The sequence below is a fragment of the Astyanax mexicanus genome, chromosome 23 (genome assembly GCF_023375975.1).
Source record: "Astyanax mexicanus isolate ESR-SI-001 chromosome 23, AstMex3_surface, whole genome shotgun sequence".
NCBI classification, from domain to species: domain Eukaryota; kingdom Metazoa; phylum Chordata; class Actinopteri; order Characiformes; family Acestrorhamphidae; genus Astyanax; species Astyanax mexicanus.
The window spans coordinates 7,513,703-7,534,490 of record NC_064430.1 but is presented as its reverse complement, the minus strand read 5'-3'; the positions used below and the strand labels follow the sequence as shown (position 1 = coordinate 7,534,490).

Below are 20,788 nucleotides of genomic sequence, written 5' to 3'. Positions count from 1 at the left end.
TAATTCTAGATACTGGTACTGAATCATCCTTGCTACAAAGTAGTTTTGGCCAATTAACAGTTTGCCACTTACTTTTCAATTTTACAAAACTTATAACACAAGGTGTTTATCACGTTAAGAAGAGTTAAAGCTAAAGCTGTTTTCATGTGGGTCAGCCAGACGTGAATCTCCCTGTACCAGTTTTCTCCAGTTTCCAAAAGTCTTTAGAAGGTGAAGGAGCACTGCTGTATCTGTATTTGTGCAAAAGTAGGAATCATGGCTGTCCAATAAAAACATTTATTTACATAAACATTTATAACAGGGGTCGACAATTAAGTTTGGCTGCGGGCCAGATATTTTCCAAGTGTAATGGGATGGAGTGCTACAAAACTAGTAGCTCTCCAGCCCAGAGGGTTGCAGAACAATTGATCTCAAAGCAGGTAAACCCAAGAAAAAAAAATAAATAAATAATTAAACACACCGCATCCCACATGTGGGATCGAACCCATGTCGTCAGGGTCGCGGTCCAATACACTACCACTGCTGTGGCTACTGAATTGGGACGCGGCCGTGAAAAAACTCCCTTATAAGAAAATAGCTTGCCAGAGAAGCTTTTTTTTTTTTTTTTTTTTTTTTTTTTTTTTACCATTTTCGTTCATTATAGTTCAAAACAACCTCACGGGCCAGATGTTTCACACCTATTGCTGACCCCTGATTTATAATAATAAAAAAACATACATCATTCAAATCTTTACAGGAAAGAGATGAAACCTTATTAACTTTCAATGAAATTTGAGTACTTCTGGAGAATCTCTATTGGTCCATTCATCTAGACATTTTGAAATGGTATAAGGGACAATTTCTTCGTTCAAATGATGTTTAAATAACAGTGGAGATGCTTGTTTTTCACTGGACAGCAACAAAATAAACTGCTGATCTAAAAAAATCACGCTCAGTGAATTGCACTGACTTTTCTTTTTTTACAGTACTGCTCAGTACCGTCTCTCTGGTGACTCCTGAGGACCCCGGGTCCCCTGCCATTCCCGTCCACATGGGACCAGCTCCTCTAAATGCTAGTTGCCATCGAAACCATTGTTTTGCCCTCTTCCTTCCTGCCTCGCATTCCTCGGCACAATGCACTGAAAAGTAAATTGGCCTCTGACAAAGCTCTGGAAGGCCGTGTTTGGGAAAGACGGGAGCGGAGATTGGGGCGAATGAAAGACGTGCACCGGGTAAGAAAACACACTCCCCGGCCCACAGAAAGAGCCGGAGAGAAGAAAGGCAAGAATAACAATGGGCCGGCTTTCAGGAGCTGGTCATCAGGGGCGTCTGTGAGTGAAGTTGAGGTACCTGATATCAGGTAGACTGATGTTATCTGCTGCTTCCAGAGCCGAGCAGACAGGCAGTCGCGGCGCGGCCGAGAGCCCAGAGAAAAGACAAATACAGCGGGAGATTAGACACGACCAGACCGAGCGGCTTCAGACTCGAGAGCACGCTGACGCAGACACGTCTCGCTGACGGACGCTTTAAAACATTTAAAAACCTTTAAAACATCTTAAAACCTGTGAGATACGGCTCAAACCTACCAGACCTGCCAGAGAAAACCATTACAAACTGGTTATTCACAACAACATATAGACTAATTACATACACACAGACCAGTACACAGAAGATAAGCGATACTGACCAGTGTAGCAGTTATCCCTGACCAATCACAGCACAGAATCTAGATTTGGTTAGTTTGGTGTTAAATTAAAGGTACAATGAGATTATGTTGGGATATTATGTTATTGTACTACACTAAACACAAGATAATTTTTACTACTAAAGTTACAATTTATAAATTAAGCATAAAATATTAATATTAACATTAAATTAAAAGGTATTTGTTTTGTTTAAATTTATTTCAAATGTTTTATCCATTTTCTCCGCAATTTACAAGGTTTGGAGAAAAGTGCAGCGAATCAGTTCCGATACACCCGCTCACAGACGCAGCCTTGTGCTGATCAACATCACCCTATGAGTGATGAGGGGGAAAAAAGGACCATTTACCCACCCACAAAGAGCAAGACCAATTGTGCTCTCTCAGGGCTCTGACAGCTGATGGCAAGCTGCATGATCGGGATTTAAACAAGCGATCCCCCAATCATAGTGGCTTAGTGCTTTAGACAGCTCGACCAAATGGAGCTCTTAATTAAATGTAAATTAAAGTGCACTACGTATAAAATACTATTCAAATTAAAGAGAATAATTCGTTGTAATTTGTAATGTTTGGAGACGTAACACAAGTTAAAACTGGATTTGATACATCAAATTAAAATTTCACGGTAAACATTTTGTGGTAAATTCTAGCTAAACTAAATTGTGCAGTGTATCATTAAAATTAAGGTACAGTAAATAAATCGAGCGTAATATAATATTCACATATTATTTTCCATAAATTAAAGACACAATAAATACACTATATATAAAAAAATAGTCGCAAAAAGACAAATCAGCAATCTTGTCTATGAACGAAATAATTTGTAACATTTTTATTTTTACATTTTTATGGGAAAGTGTTGTGGGGGTAATCTTGCTAACCTTATTAAGCAGTTTATCGTTATTAAAGGTACAATAAATAAATTGCATAATATTGCATTGCATAATGTTCATGAAAACTAAAAGGAAACCAATTAAGATATCTATATCAGATATATTAAAATGGTAACACTTTATTTTAAGGAACACAAATTAGGCACTTATAAATGTCTTATTATTTGCTTAATAAAGCCTTAATTAGACATTTGTTAAATATTTAATCACTCCTTATTAGGCTTTATTCTGTGTAATTGTAATTGTGTTATTGGTGCTTAATTATGGGTCTGTTATGTGGAAATGATTAATAATGGCTGTATTAGTTCTTATAGTGCACAATAAACAGTTATGTACAGTTATACACCCTGTTAAGCAGATTATTAAGCATTAACTATTAGCTAATTCTACATGTTATTAGTGTTATTCTAATTGGCAGCAGTTTGATCTATGTGAGTTTGGTAAGGTTATGGCTGTGCTGGAGTTTATTGAGTTAATAAGGGGTTAATAAGTCACCAATAGACCAAGAAGTGCACCATATTCTAAAGTGAGGTTCTGTTCATCACTAATTAGAGACTAAAAAGAACTGAATAAATATTTAATGAATCACAGACCCCTAATTAAGCACCAATAATGTCTAATTAAGGCTTTATTAAGCAAATAATAATAGATTAATAAGTGCTTAACTTGTGTTCCTTAAAATAAAGTGTTCCCATTAAAAGATATCCTGGAGACATACACAAACAGGCATGACATGCCATATGACATATATGGCATATATTGCATGATATATTAAAAACGCAATCAAAGTGTCCAGTCAACTGCATACTGATTGTACGAAAGGCACACAAATAATATTACTTCCCAGATGTGGGGCGTAATTATAAAAGCTGCATTTAAAAAACACGTTTTTGTACTTATTTGCAGAATAAGGAACTCTTATGTTAAGATAACGATAAAGCGATAATGGAGGCCGTCGGGCAGCCTGAGGAAAACAGGCTCTTTAGTGAAGATAAAGTGCGCTGATTACAGGAGGAGTAATGGGAAATTAAGAGAGCGGAGAGAGAGAGAACACGTAACAACAACTGAAACAAACAGAAGCAGGAGACTCACAGTTCCTCCAGGTACGGCAGGTTCTTGAAGACGTTGGCAGGCAGCTCTGTGATGTTGTTCATGCTGAGATCACTGCAGAATAAAATCAAACACAGGCGTTCAGAAGCAGATCATCAGTGCAGAAGATTCCTTACGATTCATACTGGTGAGTTTATTCACCAAGTGCACGTGCAAACATCCTAAATCAAGTCACTATGATTAATATTTGGTATTGAGGTGAGACTGCTGCAGATATTATGGTATTATTACATTTTATAAGTGTTTTAACTGCTTTTACATTTGATATTTTTGATGTTATCTGATAAAATTCCTAATTGACTGCAGCAGATGTTGAGACATGTCTCTCCAAACCATCACTGATTGGTGGAAACTTCACACTAGACCTCAAGCAGCTTGGACTGTGTGTCTCTCCACTCTTCCTCCAGACTCTGCTCCTTGATTTACAAATGAAATGTAAAATGTACTGATGATCAGTGATGGTTTGGAGAGACATGCTGATCATCTGCTGGTGTTGATCCACTGTGTTTTATTATCAAGTCTAAAGTCAGTGCAGTTTTGTTTTCCCACAAAATCTTACAGCACTTCATGCTTCCCTCTGCTGATAATAACTTTTATGGAGGTGCAGATTTCATTTTTCAGCAGGACTTGGCACACTGCACACCACCCCCTAGAAGTAACAGTTGGTCTTATATAATATTACAATTTTCTAAGATACTGATTTTTGGGTTTTAATGGCTGTAAGCCATAACCATAAAAAATATATAAAAAAAAAATATATATATACAGCTCTTGGGAAAAATAAGATACCACTTTAGTTTCACTGAATCAGTTTCTCTGATTTTGCTATTTACAGGTATATGTTTGAATAAAATTTGAACAGCATTTCTCCCAAATTCCAAATAAAAATATTGTCATTGAGCATTTATTTTCAGAAAATGAGAAATGGCTGAAATAACAAAAAAAGATGCAGAGCTTTCAGACCTCAAACAATGAAAAGAAAACAAGTTCATATTCATAAAGTTTTAAGAATAAACCTGGTTTTTAATCACAGTTTTTATGCATCTTGGCATCATGTTCTCCTCCACTAGTCTTACACACTGCTTTTGGATAACTTTATGCCTTTCCTCCTGGTGTAAAAATTCAAGCAGTTTAGTTTGGTTTGATGGCTTGTGATCATCCATCTTCCTCTTGATTATATTATATGAGGTTTTTAATTTTTTAAGTGGTCTCTTTTTTTTTCCAGAGCTGTATAAATAGTACTATTAATACTGATACTAGTATATATAGCACTAGTTCTACTAATTTGCAGAAGATACAAAATGTTAGTCTTAGCCACACCTATATAGCACTAGTACTACTAAAACCACTAATACTAGTCTATAGAGCACTAGTATTATTAATGGTCACAAAATACTAGTCTTAGCCGAATGTACACACAGTATAGCACTATTAATGCTACTAGCGCTAGTACTACAAAACGTCTGTCCAAAAATAGGCCCAATAAGCAATCGTCCCTGAAAACTTTACTTTACAGTCCATCTTTACTGTGCACACTGCTGAGTGTTGGCCTGTTTGTCATGTTGGATGATTAGCTGTTTCTAAAAGTTATTGAACAATATTACTCCCATTTTTTGTTGTATCATATCGTATAAAATAAAACAAAAAAAAATCTAATTAAAGCTAATTCCAGCTCCCCATCATTGAGGAAATACGGAAAATACTGCCCCATTTCTGAGGACATACAATAAAGCCCAAAAGTTAACTAGTTTACCAGCAACAGCTAGGTTCCTGAACCAGAGACTGTAAAAAAAGATGGACGTCGTGTTGCTGTTCCCATTCATTCGATGAAAATGAAGCCAAACTCTTCCTCCATGTTGGCGATCCTGAAACCCGATTCTACAGTGCTGCACTGTACCATGTGATGTATCTGTAGAGGACGCAGGCCAGGCCGATGTTCATGCTCTACACGTTTAAACAGAGAGCTCTACGCCTGAGAGCGCAGATAAGCAGCCGATTCCAGATCTCTGCTGAAGATGAAGAGGCATACGCTACCATAATAGAAAGGAATCCTAAACGAGGGCTTATCAAATCCCCCGATCGCAGGCAATGAGCTGCTGCGTGATACTGTACCGCCATCGTTTAGCTGTCTTGTCATGCAAGTATGACATCAGAAGGCCTCATGCGGCACCCAGGCTCCGTGCTGTTCTATGATATGGCACACCCCTAACTGAGATATTAAAAAAATACAAGAATTTTATTAAAATACAAGAATATCCAGGATTAAAGTAAAATAAATGATACTGGACAGATATAATCTGTAGTAGATACGAGTATAAAAAAAAGAGACCACTTGAAAATGACAAGTTTCTTTGATTTTACCAAATTGAAAACCTCTGGAATATAATCAAGAGGAAGATGGATGATCACAAGCCATCAAACCACCAAACTGAACTGCTTGAATTTTTACACCAGGAGTAAAGCAGCATAAACTTATCCAAAAGCAGTGTGTAAGACTGGTGGAGGAGAACATGATGCCAAGATGCATGAAAACTGTGATAAAACACCAGGGTTATTTCACCAAATATTGATTTCTGATCTCTTGAAACTTTATAAATGTATGAATATAATACTTGTTTTTTTGCATTATTTGAGGTACGAAAATTCTGCATCTTATTTTTTTATTTCAGCCGTTTCTCATTTTCTGCAGATAATCTATTTGGGAGAAATGTTGTATGTAGTTTATAGAATAAAACAACAATGTTCATTTTACTCAAACATAAACATATAAATAGAGAATTTTAAATTAGAGAAACTGATTCAGAAACTGAAGTGTTCTCTTAATCTTTTCTTTAGAAGACATATAATGGGAAATGAGAACAGTGTGAATTTTTCTTTTGCTAAAAACAGCAAAAAAAAAAAAAAAGTAGTACTCTGATGTGATAACTAGGGGTGGGTCATATGGCATAATATTTCAGGGTATAACATCGTTTATGATATTCAAAAATGTTGGCGATAGTATTGTGCACGATACAATATAGCAGACCTCCATCCAAAAATACACCCTAAACAAAAGCCCTGAGGACCCTTCTGATCTACTATCTGTCTTTTTCTTCTCTCTCTTTCTTTCTCTATCTTTTCCTAACTCTGAGAATGCACACACACACACACACACACACACACAAACACAAACACACACACACACAGACACAATATATACACGGCATGCAGAAAGTACAACATGTAGCAGCTTGACCAAAAATGTAGACGCTTTACCGCTCTCTCCCTCTACGACTCAAGAAACTTTGCCTGCCTCTATGAATTAGAACACCTCTGCAATGTTCTTTTTCCTCTTTTTAATACATTTAAACTTACAAGCATATAAATAATCCATCCAAATTACTAAATTTATGGAGGTGTTCAAATCACTTCCATGTTCACAGTAGGGGTGGGCAATATGGCTCTAAAATATTATCACGATATTTCAGGGTATTTTTGCGATAACGATATACTTGGCGATATAGGAAAACTAAAATATGAGGAATATATAATAATATATAATAGGAATATAGTATAAGAGTATAACAGTATAATCATAATGTGGCAAAATAAATAATATAGCATAAAATATTGCAGAATATTTAGTGCATGCATATAAACTGCAAACTAAAACAATTATACAATAAATACACCTAAAGCTTCACAGTAAATAATAGACTACTTTTAAGACAGAACATCCCTATTATCACGATATGGATTTTTAATATCATGACATTTCTGTGTCACAATATATTGTATACGATATAATATTGCCCACCCCTAGTTCACAGGTGTATAATGAAACCATGCTTCTACAAAAATTAGTGAAAGAATGGGTCTCAGGCTCTCAGGAGCTCAGTGAACTCCAGCACTGTGGTACCGTGATAGCACTGATGCAGCACCTGTGCAGCAACACGTCCAGTCGTGAAATTTCCTCTCTACTCACTACTAAATATTCCACAGCCAACTGTCAGTGATATTATAACACAGTGGAAGCGACTGTGAACGACAGCGACTCTGTGCTCTGTCAGTGTAAAATAACAGAGCGGGGTCAGCGGATGCTGAGGAGCATAGTGCACAGAGTTCACCAACTTTCTGCAGAGCCACTACACTAATCACGACACACCTCCAAACTTCATGTAGCTTCAGAGTTCATCATCACTACACACCTCCAAACTTCATGTAGCTTCAGATTAGTTCATCACTACTACACACCTCCAAACTTCATGTAGCTTCAGATTAGTGCATCACTACACACCTCCAAACTTCAAGTAGCTTCAGAGTTCATCACTACACACCTCCAAACTTCATGTAGCTTCAGAGTTCATCACTACACACCTCCAAACTACATGTAGCTTCAGAGTTCATCACTACACACCTCCAAACTTCATGTAGCTTCAGAGTTCATCACTACACATCTCCAAACTTCATGTAGCTTCAGATTAGTTCATCACTACACATCTCCAAACTTCATGTAGCTTCAGATTAGTTCATCACTACACACCTCCAAACTTCATGTAGCTTCAGATTAGTTCATCATCACTACACACCTCCAAACTTCATGTAGCTTCAGATTAGATCATCACTACACACCTCCAAACTTCATGTAGCTTCAGATTAGTTCATCACTACACATCTCCAAACTTCATGTAGCTTCAGAGTTCATCACTACACACCTCCAAACTTCATGTAGCTTCAGATTAGTTCATCACTACACACCTCCAAACTTCATGTAGCTTCAGATTAGTTCATCACTACACACCTCCAAACTTCATGTAGCTTCAGATTAGTTCATCACTACACACCTCCAAACTTCATGTAGCTTCAGAGTTCATCATCACTACACACCTCCAAACTTCATGTAGCTTCAGATAAGATTAAGAACAGTAGAGAGTAGAGAGATTCATGGAATGGAGAGTTTACATGGCCGAGCATCTCAAACCAAGCCAATGTTATAAGGTGCACTTAAAATCCTTTAATTTTCCCAAAAATAGTTAGTGTGCCTTATAATAGCAGCTTATGTATGAATTTGATCAGTTTGTAAGGAGCAGCAAAGCAACTCTGCTGAAGTGCAGCCTTATAGTTTTAGTTCAACAGTTTAGTTCTCTAGCACCGAGAACTCAAAACTGGAGCAGCATTAGCATTAGCTTGTAACCGCACAAAACGCTAACTCTTTTACTATTCAGAGTTGAGTATTATTGGCATGTAGCCTGCTCCTAACCCTGGCTAGCACTGCTGTAGCAGCATTAGCATGACCCACTAACCATGCTAAGCACTAGTTAGCTCTATATCTGACTGTAGCCTTTTCATGTACCATCTTAAAACGACCTTTGTGGGATGAATCGCTAGCTAATATCGCCCTGGGTTACCGGAGCACTCAGGGTTCCTCCTGTCTGGCAGCATTAGTGGAAATCTGGAAATCTAAGCTTACTGTAGATAAATGAAAGCACCTCACTCACCCAAATAAACAGTGTTTTTAGGAGAGAAATCTGTGTTTATTAACATCCAGCACTGTTTTGACTTTAAAAATAAAGGGCATTATAATTTGGTACGCCTGCGAAAAATACAGTAATATTACAGTACATCTTATGTAATCTGATGTACAAGTTTAAGTTGTTCAAGGAGGCAAAAACAACTAATATTCATTGACTACATTTTTATTAGATATCTATATGGTAATATAAATTCTTTTGGGAAATGTCCTATTTTTTACATAATGTCTCTCTAATCCCAATCTACATATTCTCTCTCTCTCTCTCTCTCTCTCTCTCTCTCTCTCGTTTATGCTTCAACCTGCTTTACAAACAGGTTGAAGAAGTTGGACGCAATGGTCTGAAATGAGCGCTGGTATGTAAACCAAGCTACAAAAATAGTGTTTATTAAAGGCCACGCTCATGCAGGTCACCAACAGAAGGTAGAAAGTCAGTAAAAGAGAGCTAATGCTAAAGCTAAAGTATGCAGAGAAGAATCATGCTAGTTTAGTAGTAAAATACAACCTGAAGCTGCATAAAGAGCTAAAACACAGGTAATTATACTGATATTACCAAAATTAAAACAAAACAATGTGTACAAAATGTCTGTACACAGACATACCAAATGTGGACTAGTATCACTAGCGATGCATCCATACCCTTTTTTCCCCCAACTGAATACAATATACAGTATATGTGTTTTCGAGTTCAAGAAATTGAAAAGCATCTATGCTTCGATACCAACTTACATTTTAACACATTCGACACCATGTGATCAATTTCTACTCATTCAAAAACTTTTTCATGCAGAGTACAGTGATTTTATTCGACTTTCGCTGCACGTCATCCAATTAAACAGAACTTAATCATTTATCATCATATCAAGTCCACTCTAAGTCCACCATGGCTTGAATAGTTAGATTATTGTGGCAGCATTAGGGGTGGGCGATGTAGCTCTAAAATAATATCACGATATTTCATGGTATTTTTTTACGATAACAATACTTTTGGCGATATGACAAAACACTGAATTAGAAAAATTATTTAGAATTTTATTGTTGCATGCAATATGATATGGCTAACTGAGATATTTTAAAAAATAATTTTATCAGATTTGTAACAGTAGTCAATAATCCAGAATGGTATGATACTTGTAATGCACTCCAAATATATCCATATATCCATATTAAAGTAAAATAAATGATAGGGGACAGATATAATCTATCTCTAGTAGATATATAATAGGAAATGAGAACAGCGTGATTTTTTTTTCGCTAAAAATGGCAAAAAAGTAGTACTTTGATGTGATAATTAGGTAATTAGGGGTGGGTGATATGGCACCATATTTCAGGATATAATATCGTTCACGATATTAAAATTTTTTGGCGATATTATCATGTACAATACGATATGGCACACTCCTAGGCAGCAATAGAACCTACTCAAAATCAGAGAGATGTTACTAATGTAGTATGACATTTCCATGATCAGTACTATTAATTGTCATTTCACACTTTGACATTGTCAAAAGCTGGCTGCTTTTCTTCCTGATAAACCAACCATTATAATTTTAATTACTTCCACTGGAAAGTAAGAGTTTTTTTTCGTTCTTTCTTAAAGCTGCTTCACAGAAACTTCATGCCAGTTGGATTTTCCTCTCCACACGTTTCCCAGCACAGTATCGCAAGTTCTGAATGGTATTTAATCTGCTGATTATACTGCTTTTGTCATCGCCTGCACTTCTTGTGAGCCACTCCCTCTCCTGATGAGTAAGTTGGCATATTATTGGAATATAAAGTCATGTTTGTGGTTTTCTTCAGAAGGAAGAGAACACTTCACCTCAATTGCTATTGTGAAATATTAATATATGATATACAGTAGGTGTATCTGCTCACTGCTGGGCTGTACGCTTGGGTTGTATATTTAAACCAGCCTTTTAAACACATAAATAACTGCATAGCATTTTTTGACATATAGTTTATGGACAAAAGTATTGGGACACCTGCTCATTCGTAGTTTTATTTTTTTGGAGTTAAATCTACATTGATTGGTGTGATGGTCTGGAAGTGAGGTGCGCTCAGGTAAATATCTGGTGTGTTTCTAGCTTGATGGTGGGAAATACAGGTGAGCCACTGACTGATTAAAACCCTTTAACACCTTCTTGAGCACAACACCAGTTCTTTTTTTTTTTTTTCTCTGATTTGTTTAAAGACTTCAGCCTTAACTTTCGGTAATTGGCCTGAAATTCCAAACCAAAATTAAGTGTTTTACACTGCAGACAAACATGGTTTGATCAGTAAATCTGGACCGAGAACACTTTTGTTCTGGAAGTGAGGTGTGTTCAGGTACATTTCTGGGATGTTTCAGCAGAAAACACAGGTGCTCTACTGACTGATTAAAACCCTGACAACAGTCAACAGACAGCCGCCCAATCACATCTGCCAGGCAGTATGCAAATGTAGCTTTAACATCAACAATAAACAGAATAAAGAATAAAATAACATCACTGTTTCCTGAAATGAGCTGCTGGTCTATCTTCACAGCGTGAACGAACAGGTCAGCTTCCTCTGCTAAGACGCACAAAAGCTCTGTGCTGTTAAGATACAAACATGCCAAAGTCAGACTGCACCTGCATCTTAAAGGGAATGACAACTGACACACTAATTGGTTTATTTTATGCTATACCTAAAACACACCTATGATTAATTAAGAGAATTAGTACATGCCTTTTGCGCATTTCGAGACGTGCAATCGACAGGTGCGCTATAGATCGCTAAAATAGGGCCATTAGACTTTACATCTGCTGATACTTCCAGAGTGATGGTGTAATACTTTGTGTTTGGGCACTTTAAGAGACGGAAACTGTGAGTAGACTCTAGAAACTCGAGAGCAGCAGGTTAGCTTTGATGCTTACCGTTATTTATTCTGAGCTGGATTACTTACTGATAGCTTATGACAGATCAGTGTTTGGAAATCTACCATGCAGGTAACCAGCACAGCATGTAAAAAAATTAATAATCAAATGATTGCTCAGATTCAATTATTCCTTTTTAATTTTTTATTTTTTTTATTTTACTTATTCGTCCACCAAGCTTTTTTTTTCTCTCTCTATTTTCCGTTAAATAATTGTGGTTTCTGTAAATCCAGTGCACCCCTATATTATATAACATGGAGCCCTGGAGAATACACAGAGGATAAACAATCTTCCAGGTTGGTGGTCCCATTGCCTAATGCAGGATGGTACGGGGGGTCTGACAGCATCATGGAGGGGAGAAAAATGGGGAGCTTGTATTATTGCAGGTCTCGTATTGCCCCTCTCCTGATTTGTATATTGTTATTTGAATAAATGCTGTCTGATTAGCTCTTGAGGCGGATCCTAAACAAACACGACGTAATGTTCCATCGTCTTCCTGTGCTCTGTTTTGCTCCGCCGGCGCGATGAGGGCGCATTGAGGAGGTCTCGGCGGCGTCTTGGGCTGTTGGGCCCAGAATCTTGATTAGGAATCCATTCTCCGGCTCTTCAAAAGCTCTGCCCCACGCGGTAGACGTGGAAACAGAGCACAACAGAGCTGAACAAACATCCTACGATAGCTAATGAGCCGAATCGCTCTGAAAGAATGAAAAAAAAAAAAAGAAAAAGAACAGAACTATGAGAGAGAAAGACAGACAGAGAGAGAGAGAAAGAGAGAGAGAGAGAGAGAGAGAGAGAGAGACGCCATCTTGGATTTCACTGCCAGGCCTCTCTTGAAAGTGTATATGAGCATGAGGGCCTCTGGTCCCCTCCGTGTATCAGATTACCCCCCCACCACGCACACACACACTAACACTTGTTTTAATGCAATGCTAGGACAATGGGTAACACACATGCCCAGTATGAATAGAGATTGAATAGACAATACTGTCACAATTTCATAATGAATGGACCAATGAAAGCAGCTCAAATGTTAAAAATAAAAATAAGAATTTTTAAAAACATGTATCTTTTAAAGTTATATTGTAAAATTCTGATGTAAAGTTCTTCTATAAAGTCATTTTTATACAGTACTTCTCGTGTAAGGTCTATAGGTATTCAAAAGTTCTTTTGTAAAGTTCCTCTGTAAAGTTCTGCAATAGTTTCTTGTGTAAAGTTCCTTGGTTATCCTAAAGTTTTCTTGTAAGTTTCTTCAGTAAAGTTATTCTGTTAATGTCTATTGTTATTCTTAAGTTCTCTTGTAAAGTTATTCTGTAAATTTCCATATAGTTTTTCTGTAAAGTTATCCTGTAATGTTTTTGTAAATAAACTTATTTTGAACGGTTCCTTTTTCCATTTTCTTCAGTACGTTTATCCTATAAGGTTTGCAAATCTGTACAGTTCTTTGGAAAATATAATTTGTAAAGATCTTCTGTAAAGTCCTTTTATCTAGTTTTATCTAGTAACTTCTTCTAATGTTTTATTTCTGTAAAGTACTTTAGTGAAGTTACTACTACAAACAAATGCAAATAGTTCTGTGACCAGTGCCACTGAAGAAAAAACACCTTTGTTTCCATAAAGATGCATGGTTGTAGTAATGTGTGTGATTCATGTTTGGTAGAGTTTTTCACTGGAAGTGATTTTTTAAAACTTTATGAGCGTAGATTTAAGTCAGTTCTGTTTCTCAGCTTTTGCTGTTTTTTCAGGACGTTTGTTCTGAAAGTGGACAAAAACCGGCACACATAAACACACAGCCCCACAGACACCCGTCTCACACCAACACAAAAAGCGGCTGCTGAAAGGGGGCCTCCCCCCATCCCCCCCGGAGCTCTGACCCCTGTCCCTTCTCCCCTATCCCTTTCTTCATCCCCCGCTCCACAATTACCCCTCAGTCTGCTTTCACTCGCCCATGTAGCACCAGTGCTCCTATTCTCTCTCTCTCTCTCTCTCTCTCTCTCTCTCTCTCACTATCTGTATCTCTCCCCCTTTCTCTGTCTGTCTCGGTCTCTCTCTTTTTGTCTATTCATCTTTGTGTTTATCTCTCTTTTCTGTCTCACTTTCTGTCTTTGTTTCACTCAGTCTCTCTCTTGCTTTCCTCTTTCTTCTCTGTCTCTCTCTTTCTGTTTTACTGTCTCGCGCTATCTTTCTCTGTCCATCAACATCAACATCTCTCTCTCTCTGTCCGTCATTCTTTCTCTTTCCATCTTTCTTTCTGACTCTCTCCCTCTGTCCATCTCAGTGCCTTTCTCTCTGTCTTTTTCTCTTCCTCAGTGTCTTTCTTTCTTTCTTTCTCTGTTTCTGTTTCTTGCTTGTTTTCTGTCTCTTTTTTCAGTCTTCATCTCTTTTTTTCTGTCTCACTCTGTCTTTTTGTCTCTCGCTTGCTTTCCTTTTGTCTCTCTGTCTGTTTTACTTTGTCTCTATCTTTTTCTGTCAGTCTTTCTTTCTGGCTTCCCTATCTCTCTCTCGGTCACTCTCTCCCTTTCTCAGTTTAATTTCTCGCTCTCTTTTTCGGTCTCTCTCACTACCATTCTCTTTTGTCTTTTTCCTTTCTTCAATTCTCTTTTTCTGTTTCACTTTCACTCATTTCTGTGTTTCTCTTTCTGTACGTTTCTCTCTCTATTTCTCTCTCTCTGTCCGGCTTTCTTTCTTTCTGTCTCTCTTTCTCTCTCTCTCTCTCTCTCTCTCTCTCTCTCACTCTTTCATTCTCTCTCTCTCTCTCTCGTCCCCAGGCCCCCATTCGTGCAGCACTCCCGGTGGTCCACTAGATACATTATGTATTGCTGACAGTCCTCCCCCTCTCTCTCTATCTCTCTCTCTCTCTCTCTCCCTCTCTCTTTCTCTTTCTCACTTAGTCTCTCTCTACCTCTCTCACTCAATCTCTCTCTTTCTCTCTTTCGCGCACACAGTCATCCACACCCGCTGCCCCTGCCCCGGCTGCTATCGCTCTTACTCTGTGGGCCGAGGTGTCTAGGGGCAAGATGAGAAGGATGTGTGCGCGAGTGTGAGTGTGCGCGAGTGTGTGTGAGTGTGCGCGAGTGTGTGGGTCTGTGAATGCAATCTCGGGCCTCTGAAGCTGTTTTCCTCATCAGGGCCTTGGGGCTGCAGCACAGTCACACAGAGGGGGACAGATGTAGAGGGCATGCAGGGGTCATTAACTACAGTCAGCTCTTTTACCTCCATATTCATCAAACCTCCAGCGCTGTAGAGCCGGGTTCAGCCAGAGATCAAAATTCTACACTTTTTCCCTTAATCTACATCTAACCAATCAGCCAGCACACGCAAACTACACTATATAGAGATTATAGATTATAGTGGCACCAGTGTTTCCGCTACCGACGCACCAAAATTAACTATTATCTTTGAACAAAAACAACAAAATGACACATTTGGCTAAAAAGTGAAGACCAACTTTCAAACAACTTCTGTTTTTATACAGGCTTTTATTACCTTTCCCCCCCTTTTCACTAATACATACATAAATAGTCTACAAATACAATTTAAAACTTTTTAAAATCCAAGCAGAAACACCAACAAAGTATTTACCTTACCAGTCCTATTCTAACCATGCATTTACCTCAGCAGTGCTATTCTAACCATGCATTTACCTCAGTACTGCTATGCTTTTCACACATTTAGCTAAGTACCTCCGCAGTGCTATCCTAATCATGCATTTACTTCAGTATTGCTATTCTAAATCATGTGTTTACCTCAGCAGTAGGGGTGGGCGATATGGCCCTAAAATAATATCACGATATTTCAGGGTATTTTTGAGATAACGATATACTTAGCAATATAGGAAAACTAAAATAATTAATTCATTTCAGGAATATAATATAATAGTATAACAGTATAATCATAATGTGGCAAAATAAATAATATAGCATAAAAAATATAATGGAGCAAATAATATAGCAGAATATTTAGTGCATGCATATAAACTGCAAACTAAAACAATTATACAATAAATACACCTAAAGCTCCACAGTAAATAATAGACTACTCTTAAGACAGAACAGCCCTTTTATCACGATATGGATTTTTAATATCATGATATTTCTGTCACGATATATATTGTATACGATATAATATTGCCCACCCCTACTCAGCAGTGCTATTCTTCTCATGCATTTACTTCATAAGAGCAATTCTAATCATGCATTTACCTTAGCAGTGCTATTTGTCATACATTTACCTCAGCAGTGCTATTTTAATCACTCATTAATGTGCTATTTTATTAATGCATTTACTTCAGCAGTGCTATTCTTGTCTTGCATTTACCTCAGTAAAGCAATTCTAACCATACATTTACCTCAGCAATGCTATTCTAATCATACATTTATGTCACATCATACAATCATACGTATCACACATTTAGCTAGCTACCTCAGCAGAGCAATTCTAATCAGGAATTTACCTCAGAAGTGCTACACCTAATTCAAACTATCACTATGTATGTAATCCTAACCTCACTTTCAATCCAAAACCTAGCCTTAGTCTTAACCAGTCCAAAGAAACACTCCAACCCTAATCCTTATCTCAACCTCATTTTGTCCTAAAAATTCCTAAAGGTATTCTTAAACCAAATCCTAATTCTAGCCTTGACCTCGCCCAAAAGCTTAAGATTGCACACAGTTGGCAACATAGCAGACTCATTTTTTACAATACTTACAACATGATAATTTTTATTTCTATCTTGTATGAAACCACTTTGAAAATATCAAGATTAGCACAAGATTTCACAACCTAACAAACATATCCTTTTTTAAAGTCTTCAAAGTTGCATCTAGACTCCAGACTGTCACTACATCCCGATGTCAGACGTGAAAAACTCCACGTCCGGCTCACCGTGATGAGTCCTAAACAGATGCCCAAGACGCACTGATTACAGTCAGTAAACAGATGACTCCAGCGCTCATTTATCACAGCCTGGAAACAAATGCAGTCATCATGAGCTAAACAGCCCCGGACACTCACTCAGCGCACTCGGTGGGAAACATTTGGGAAACCTTGTGCTCTGTCAAATTTCCTTACAGGAAAAATCATCACTTCTCTGGAAAAAATGTTGTATGCTAGACAAAATCAAAACTCCATATCACGGTAAAATAAACCAGCAAAAAACATGTAGGGTACAAAGCTCAGGGACATTCTACAGAAATACGGGATCACTGGTAGGGGTGTGTTTAAAAAAATCGATTTATCGATTCAAATCGATCTTCATTTTTGAATTTTTATTTTATCGATTCATATAAAGCCGAAATAGAGCCTTAGTATTAGTCTATTTTCCCCGTATATGTGTATAGTTTTTGGGGGGCACGGTGGCTTAGTGGCTAGCATGTTCGCCACTGGGGTCTTGGGTTCAAGTCCCTATCTGGGTGGAGTTTCCATGTTCTCCCCGTGTCTGCGTGGGTTTACTCAGAGGTCTCCGGTTTCCTCCCACAGTCCAAAAACATGGAGATCAGATAAATTCCAGAAAAATGGAATAATTGAATACTCTAAATTGATCCGGTAAATTGAATACTCTAAATTGAGCCGGTTAATTGAATACTCTAAATTGAGTCAGTAAACTGAATACTCTAAATTGAGCCGGTTAATTGAATACTCTAAATTGAGCCGGTTAATTGAATACTCTAAATTGATCCGGTTAATTGGATACTCTAAACTGCCCAGAAAAATGGAATACTCAAAATTTATCTGGTGTGTATATATGTAAAGTGTGTGGTATGTATGTAAGTTAGTGTGTGTATGTATGACTGTGCCCAGATATGGATTGGCACTCTGTCCTGGGTAAAGGCTGTAGTGCCCAATGCAGTCCTCCAGGTGGACGGTTGTTTCCGGTTGAGAGTACGCTGTGCGCTACTGGCTGCCGCTTCTCACCGGTGTGTGGATGAGTGTTGATGTGTAATGTGTTTGTGTGTAAAAACCTTGTAAATTGTAAAGCATTCTTGGGTTTCTGGAAAAGTGTTATATAAGCTGAATTTCATTCATTCATAGTTTTAACGTCTCATGTTTTATCTCACAAGCACCGCTCTTTTGCTGGGTTAATCAGTTAAGCTGTAATTCTCCTCTGTATTTCCACTGACTGCTGCATGTGTTTATCAAACAACTACATTTTACACTGTTTTAAGTTGATTTCCAGTGTTGCTTTCACCTGGGAAATCAGTGGCGATACCCACTCCCAATCACTGAACCTCTGCCAACAGTTCTTTAGTGCATTACCAATAACATCCTGCATTACTGAAGCAAATTATAACAGCAGTGCAGAGTGTTGGAGCAACACGTTTAAGGTGTTTTAAGATAGCTGGCAGCTCCAAAGGAGACGACAGCATGGCACGGCCTTATCTTTAAATGACTACCTTGGCTAAATAAACAGGGACCACCCCAAGTGTTGCAGACGGGCCGTGTCCAAATGCAAAACACACACCGCAGACGCTCAGACAGGGAGCAAATCCTCCCAAGAGTTTAAGTGGGAGAACGCATCAAGTCTCAACAGAGCCCGAATGCAGCGTTGCAGGCTTTAGCCTGAGAGAAAGACACACAGAGACAGAGAGAGAGAGAGACAGGAGGGGGAAGACACTCGGCTAAACTAGAAGAAGTGGAAAAATACATAAGTATAGGCTTCAGACAATCGAGAAGACTGTTTGATTAATTAGAGGTCCACACAAACTCTATCTAGTCCTGATCTTGGAGTATCCCAGTCCCATTCTGCAGACTTTGGTCTGTTTCCTGTTCTTAACACACCTGAGCAGCAGCAACCAAGTAACACACCCAACCTTAAAAAGCACAGAAAAGTAGGGAACCAATATGGAGGTGAAGAGGGTGTAGCCCAGGGTGTTGCCTGACAAGTACGTCATCCCCAGAAATGTAACTATGCATCACATAAAGCAGAGAGAAGTAGCTGTGATTGGTCAGTTGACCCCAGATTTGTCCCCAGGCTAAATTGTAGCTAAGTGATACACTAACTACTACATCAATATTTTGTAAAGAAAAAAAAAAGTTGTCCAACTGACTGCAGATCAAGCTAGTCCAAAAATCTAATGCCAATTTTGCAACCCCCTCCATTTTTGACAGGGACAGAACATATTTTCAATTAGTTTGGTCATGTAGGGTAGTAGCTGACAATCTAGAGAGAAAAGAAGTGGATTTGATTCCAACTGACCTAAAAAAGAAAAGTCCAAGACTTTTTAAGCCATTCCATCTTCGGCAGGGAATTTCCCATTTTGAAATTCCAATAGGGCATTGCATCCTCAAGAGTGGCAGTAGACAGTGATCCAGCGGACTAAGGCACAGACACAATGATTAGGAGTTTGCAGGTTCGAATCCTGTTCATGTAGCTTGCCATCAGCTGCCAGAGCCCTGAGAGAGCATAACTGGCCTTTTTTTTCTCTGGGTGGGTAGATGGCGCTCTTTCCCCTCATCACTGCTAGGGTGATTTCGCTTAGCATGAGGCATCTGTGAGCTAATGTATCAGAACCGAGTCGCTGTGCTGTGATGCTACTCGGCAATGCTGCATCAGCAGCAGTTCAAAAAGAGGTGGAGGAGGCATGTGTTTGTCTTCATCCCCCTGGTGTTGGGGCACTACTAGTGATAAAAAGAGTCCTAATTAGTGGGTTGGGTAATTGGCCGTCTAAATTGGGGAAAATGGGATTAAAATTAGAAATAATATTATATAAAAAAAAGAGTGACAGTAGACTGCACCTGATCACCGGGTCATCATTAGGTACTCTTTAGAGTGGCCCTTAAAAGAGGCCTTTGGTAAGGGCAACACTTCTTTCAAACAGAACCATGAGAACTCAAAAACCCTTGGAACTTTCACATGGTTTTGGGTTGGGTTGGTGGACTGTTGGCATCGGTTGATTGTGAAGGACTATTCAATCCCACTTTTTTGATCCCTGGCTGAACAGTATAGATTTTTGTAGAGCAGCATGCTACTATGCTTTCCTAAAGAGGGATGCAAAAACTATTGTTGTCCAGCTAATTGCAGATCAATGTGGTCCAAAAAGCTCATGGTCAATTTTAAATCCTGATCCATCTTTGGCAGGGCACCATCTTTTTCCACCTTTTCTGTGGACAAAACATCTCGTAGTTTGTTTGGTTGAATTGGGGACTAGCTGACAGGCTAGAGAGAAAGTTGATTTGATCAACACTGAAGAGCTGGAAGAGATGGAAGGAATCCAAGAGATCTAGACAAAAGTCCAGGACAAATTTTTGATTCCATGATCCCATTCCATTCTTGGCAGAATGTTTCAAAATCCCCCAGGGTGTTGCACAGCGGATGCCTCCACGTGGCAGCAAACCACAGATCTCCCAGCTGCCCACAGGCTGCCCACAGAGCGCTCTCAATCGCTTCAGCCTACAGGCATCCGCTACCAAGCCCCGGAGCCTGCCTGGCCCACACTCCAATCCCGGAGATGCGGTATGTGCACAGGCAGGTCCCGCTCCACGCTCGCCGCTCAGCTCTCGGCGCCAAGCCAGAAGTGGGCGGGGTGTTTCCGTGCCAGCAGCAGCGTGGCTGACAGGTTGCCGGCAGGGCTGAGTGAGCTATGGTACGAGGTAAGAGGTCCGTGGAAAAGGACAGGTGCGAACAATAGCGCCGGTGTTGGTGTTTGTCTAAGCAAGCAGGACCTCCACCCATCAGCCAGAAACTCGTTAAACTGAGGAAAGCCTG

At 38.8% G+C, this 20,788-nt stretch overlaps 1 protein-coding gene across 1 annotated transcript in view; it reads right to left on the bottom strand.

Moving 5' to 3' along the window:
* The window catches only part of lgr4 (leucine-rich repeat containing G protein-coupled receptor 4), a 111,210-nt gene that overhangs the window by 55,269 nt on the left and 35,153 nt on the right, over positions 1-20,788 (bottom strand). Inside the window, exon 2 of the mRNA XM_049471233.1 lies at positions 3,667-3,738. Within this exon, the coding sequence (XP_049327190.1) occupies positions 3,667-3,738 (72 nt within the window). The remainder of the gene's footprint in view (positions 1-3,666; positions 3,739-20,788) is intronic.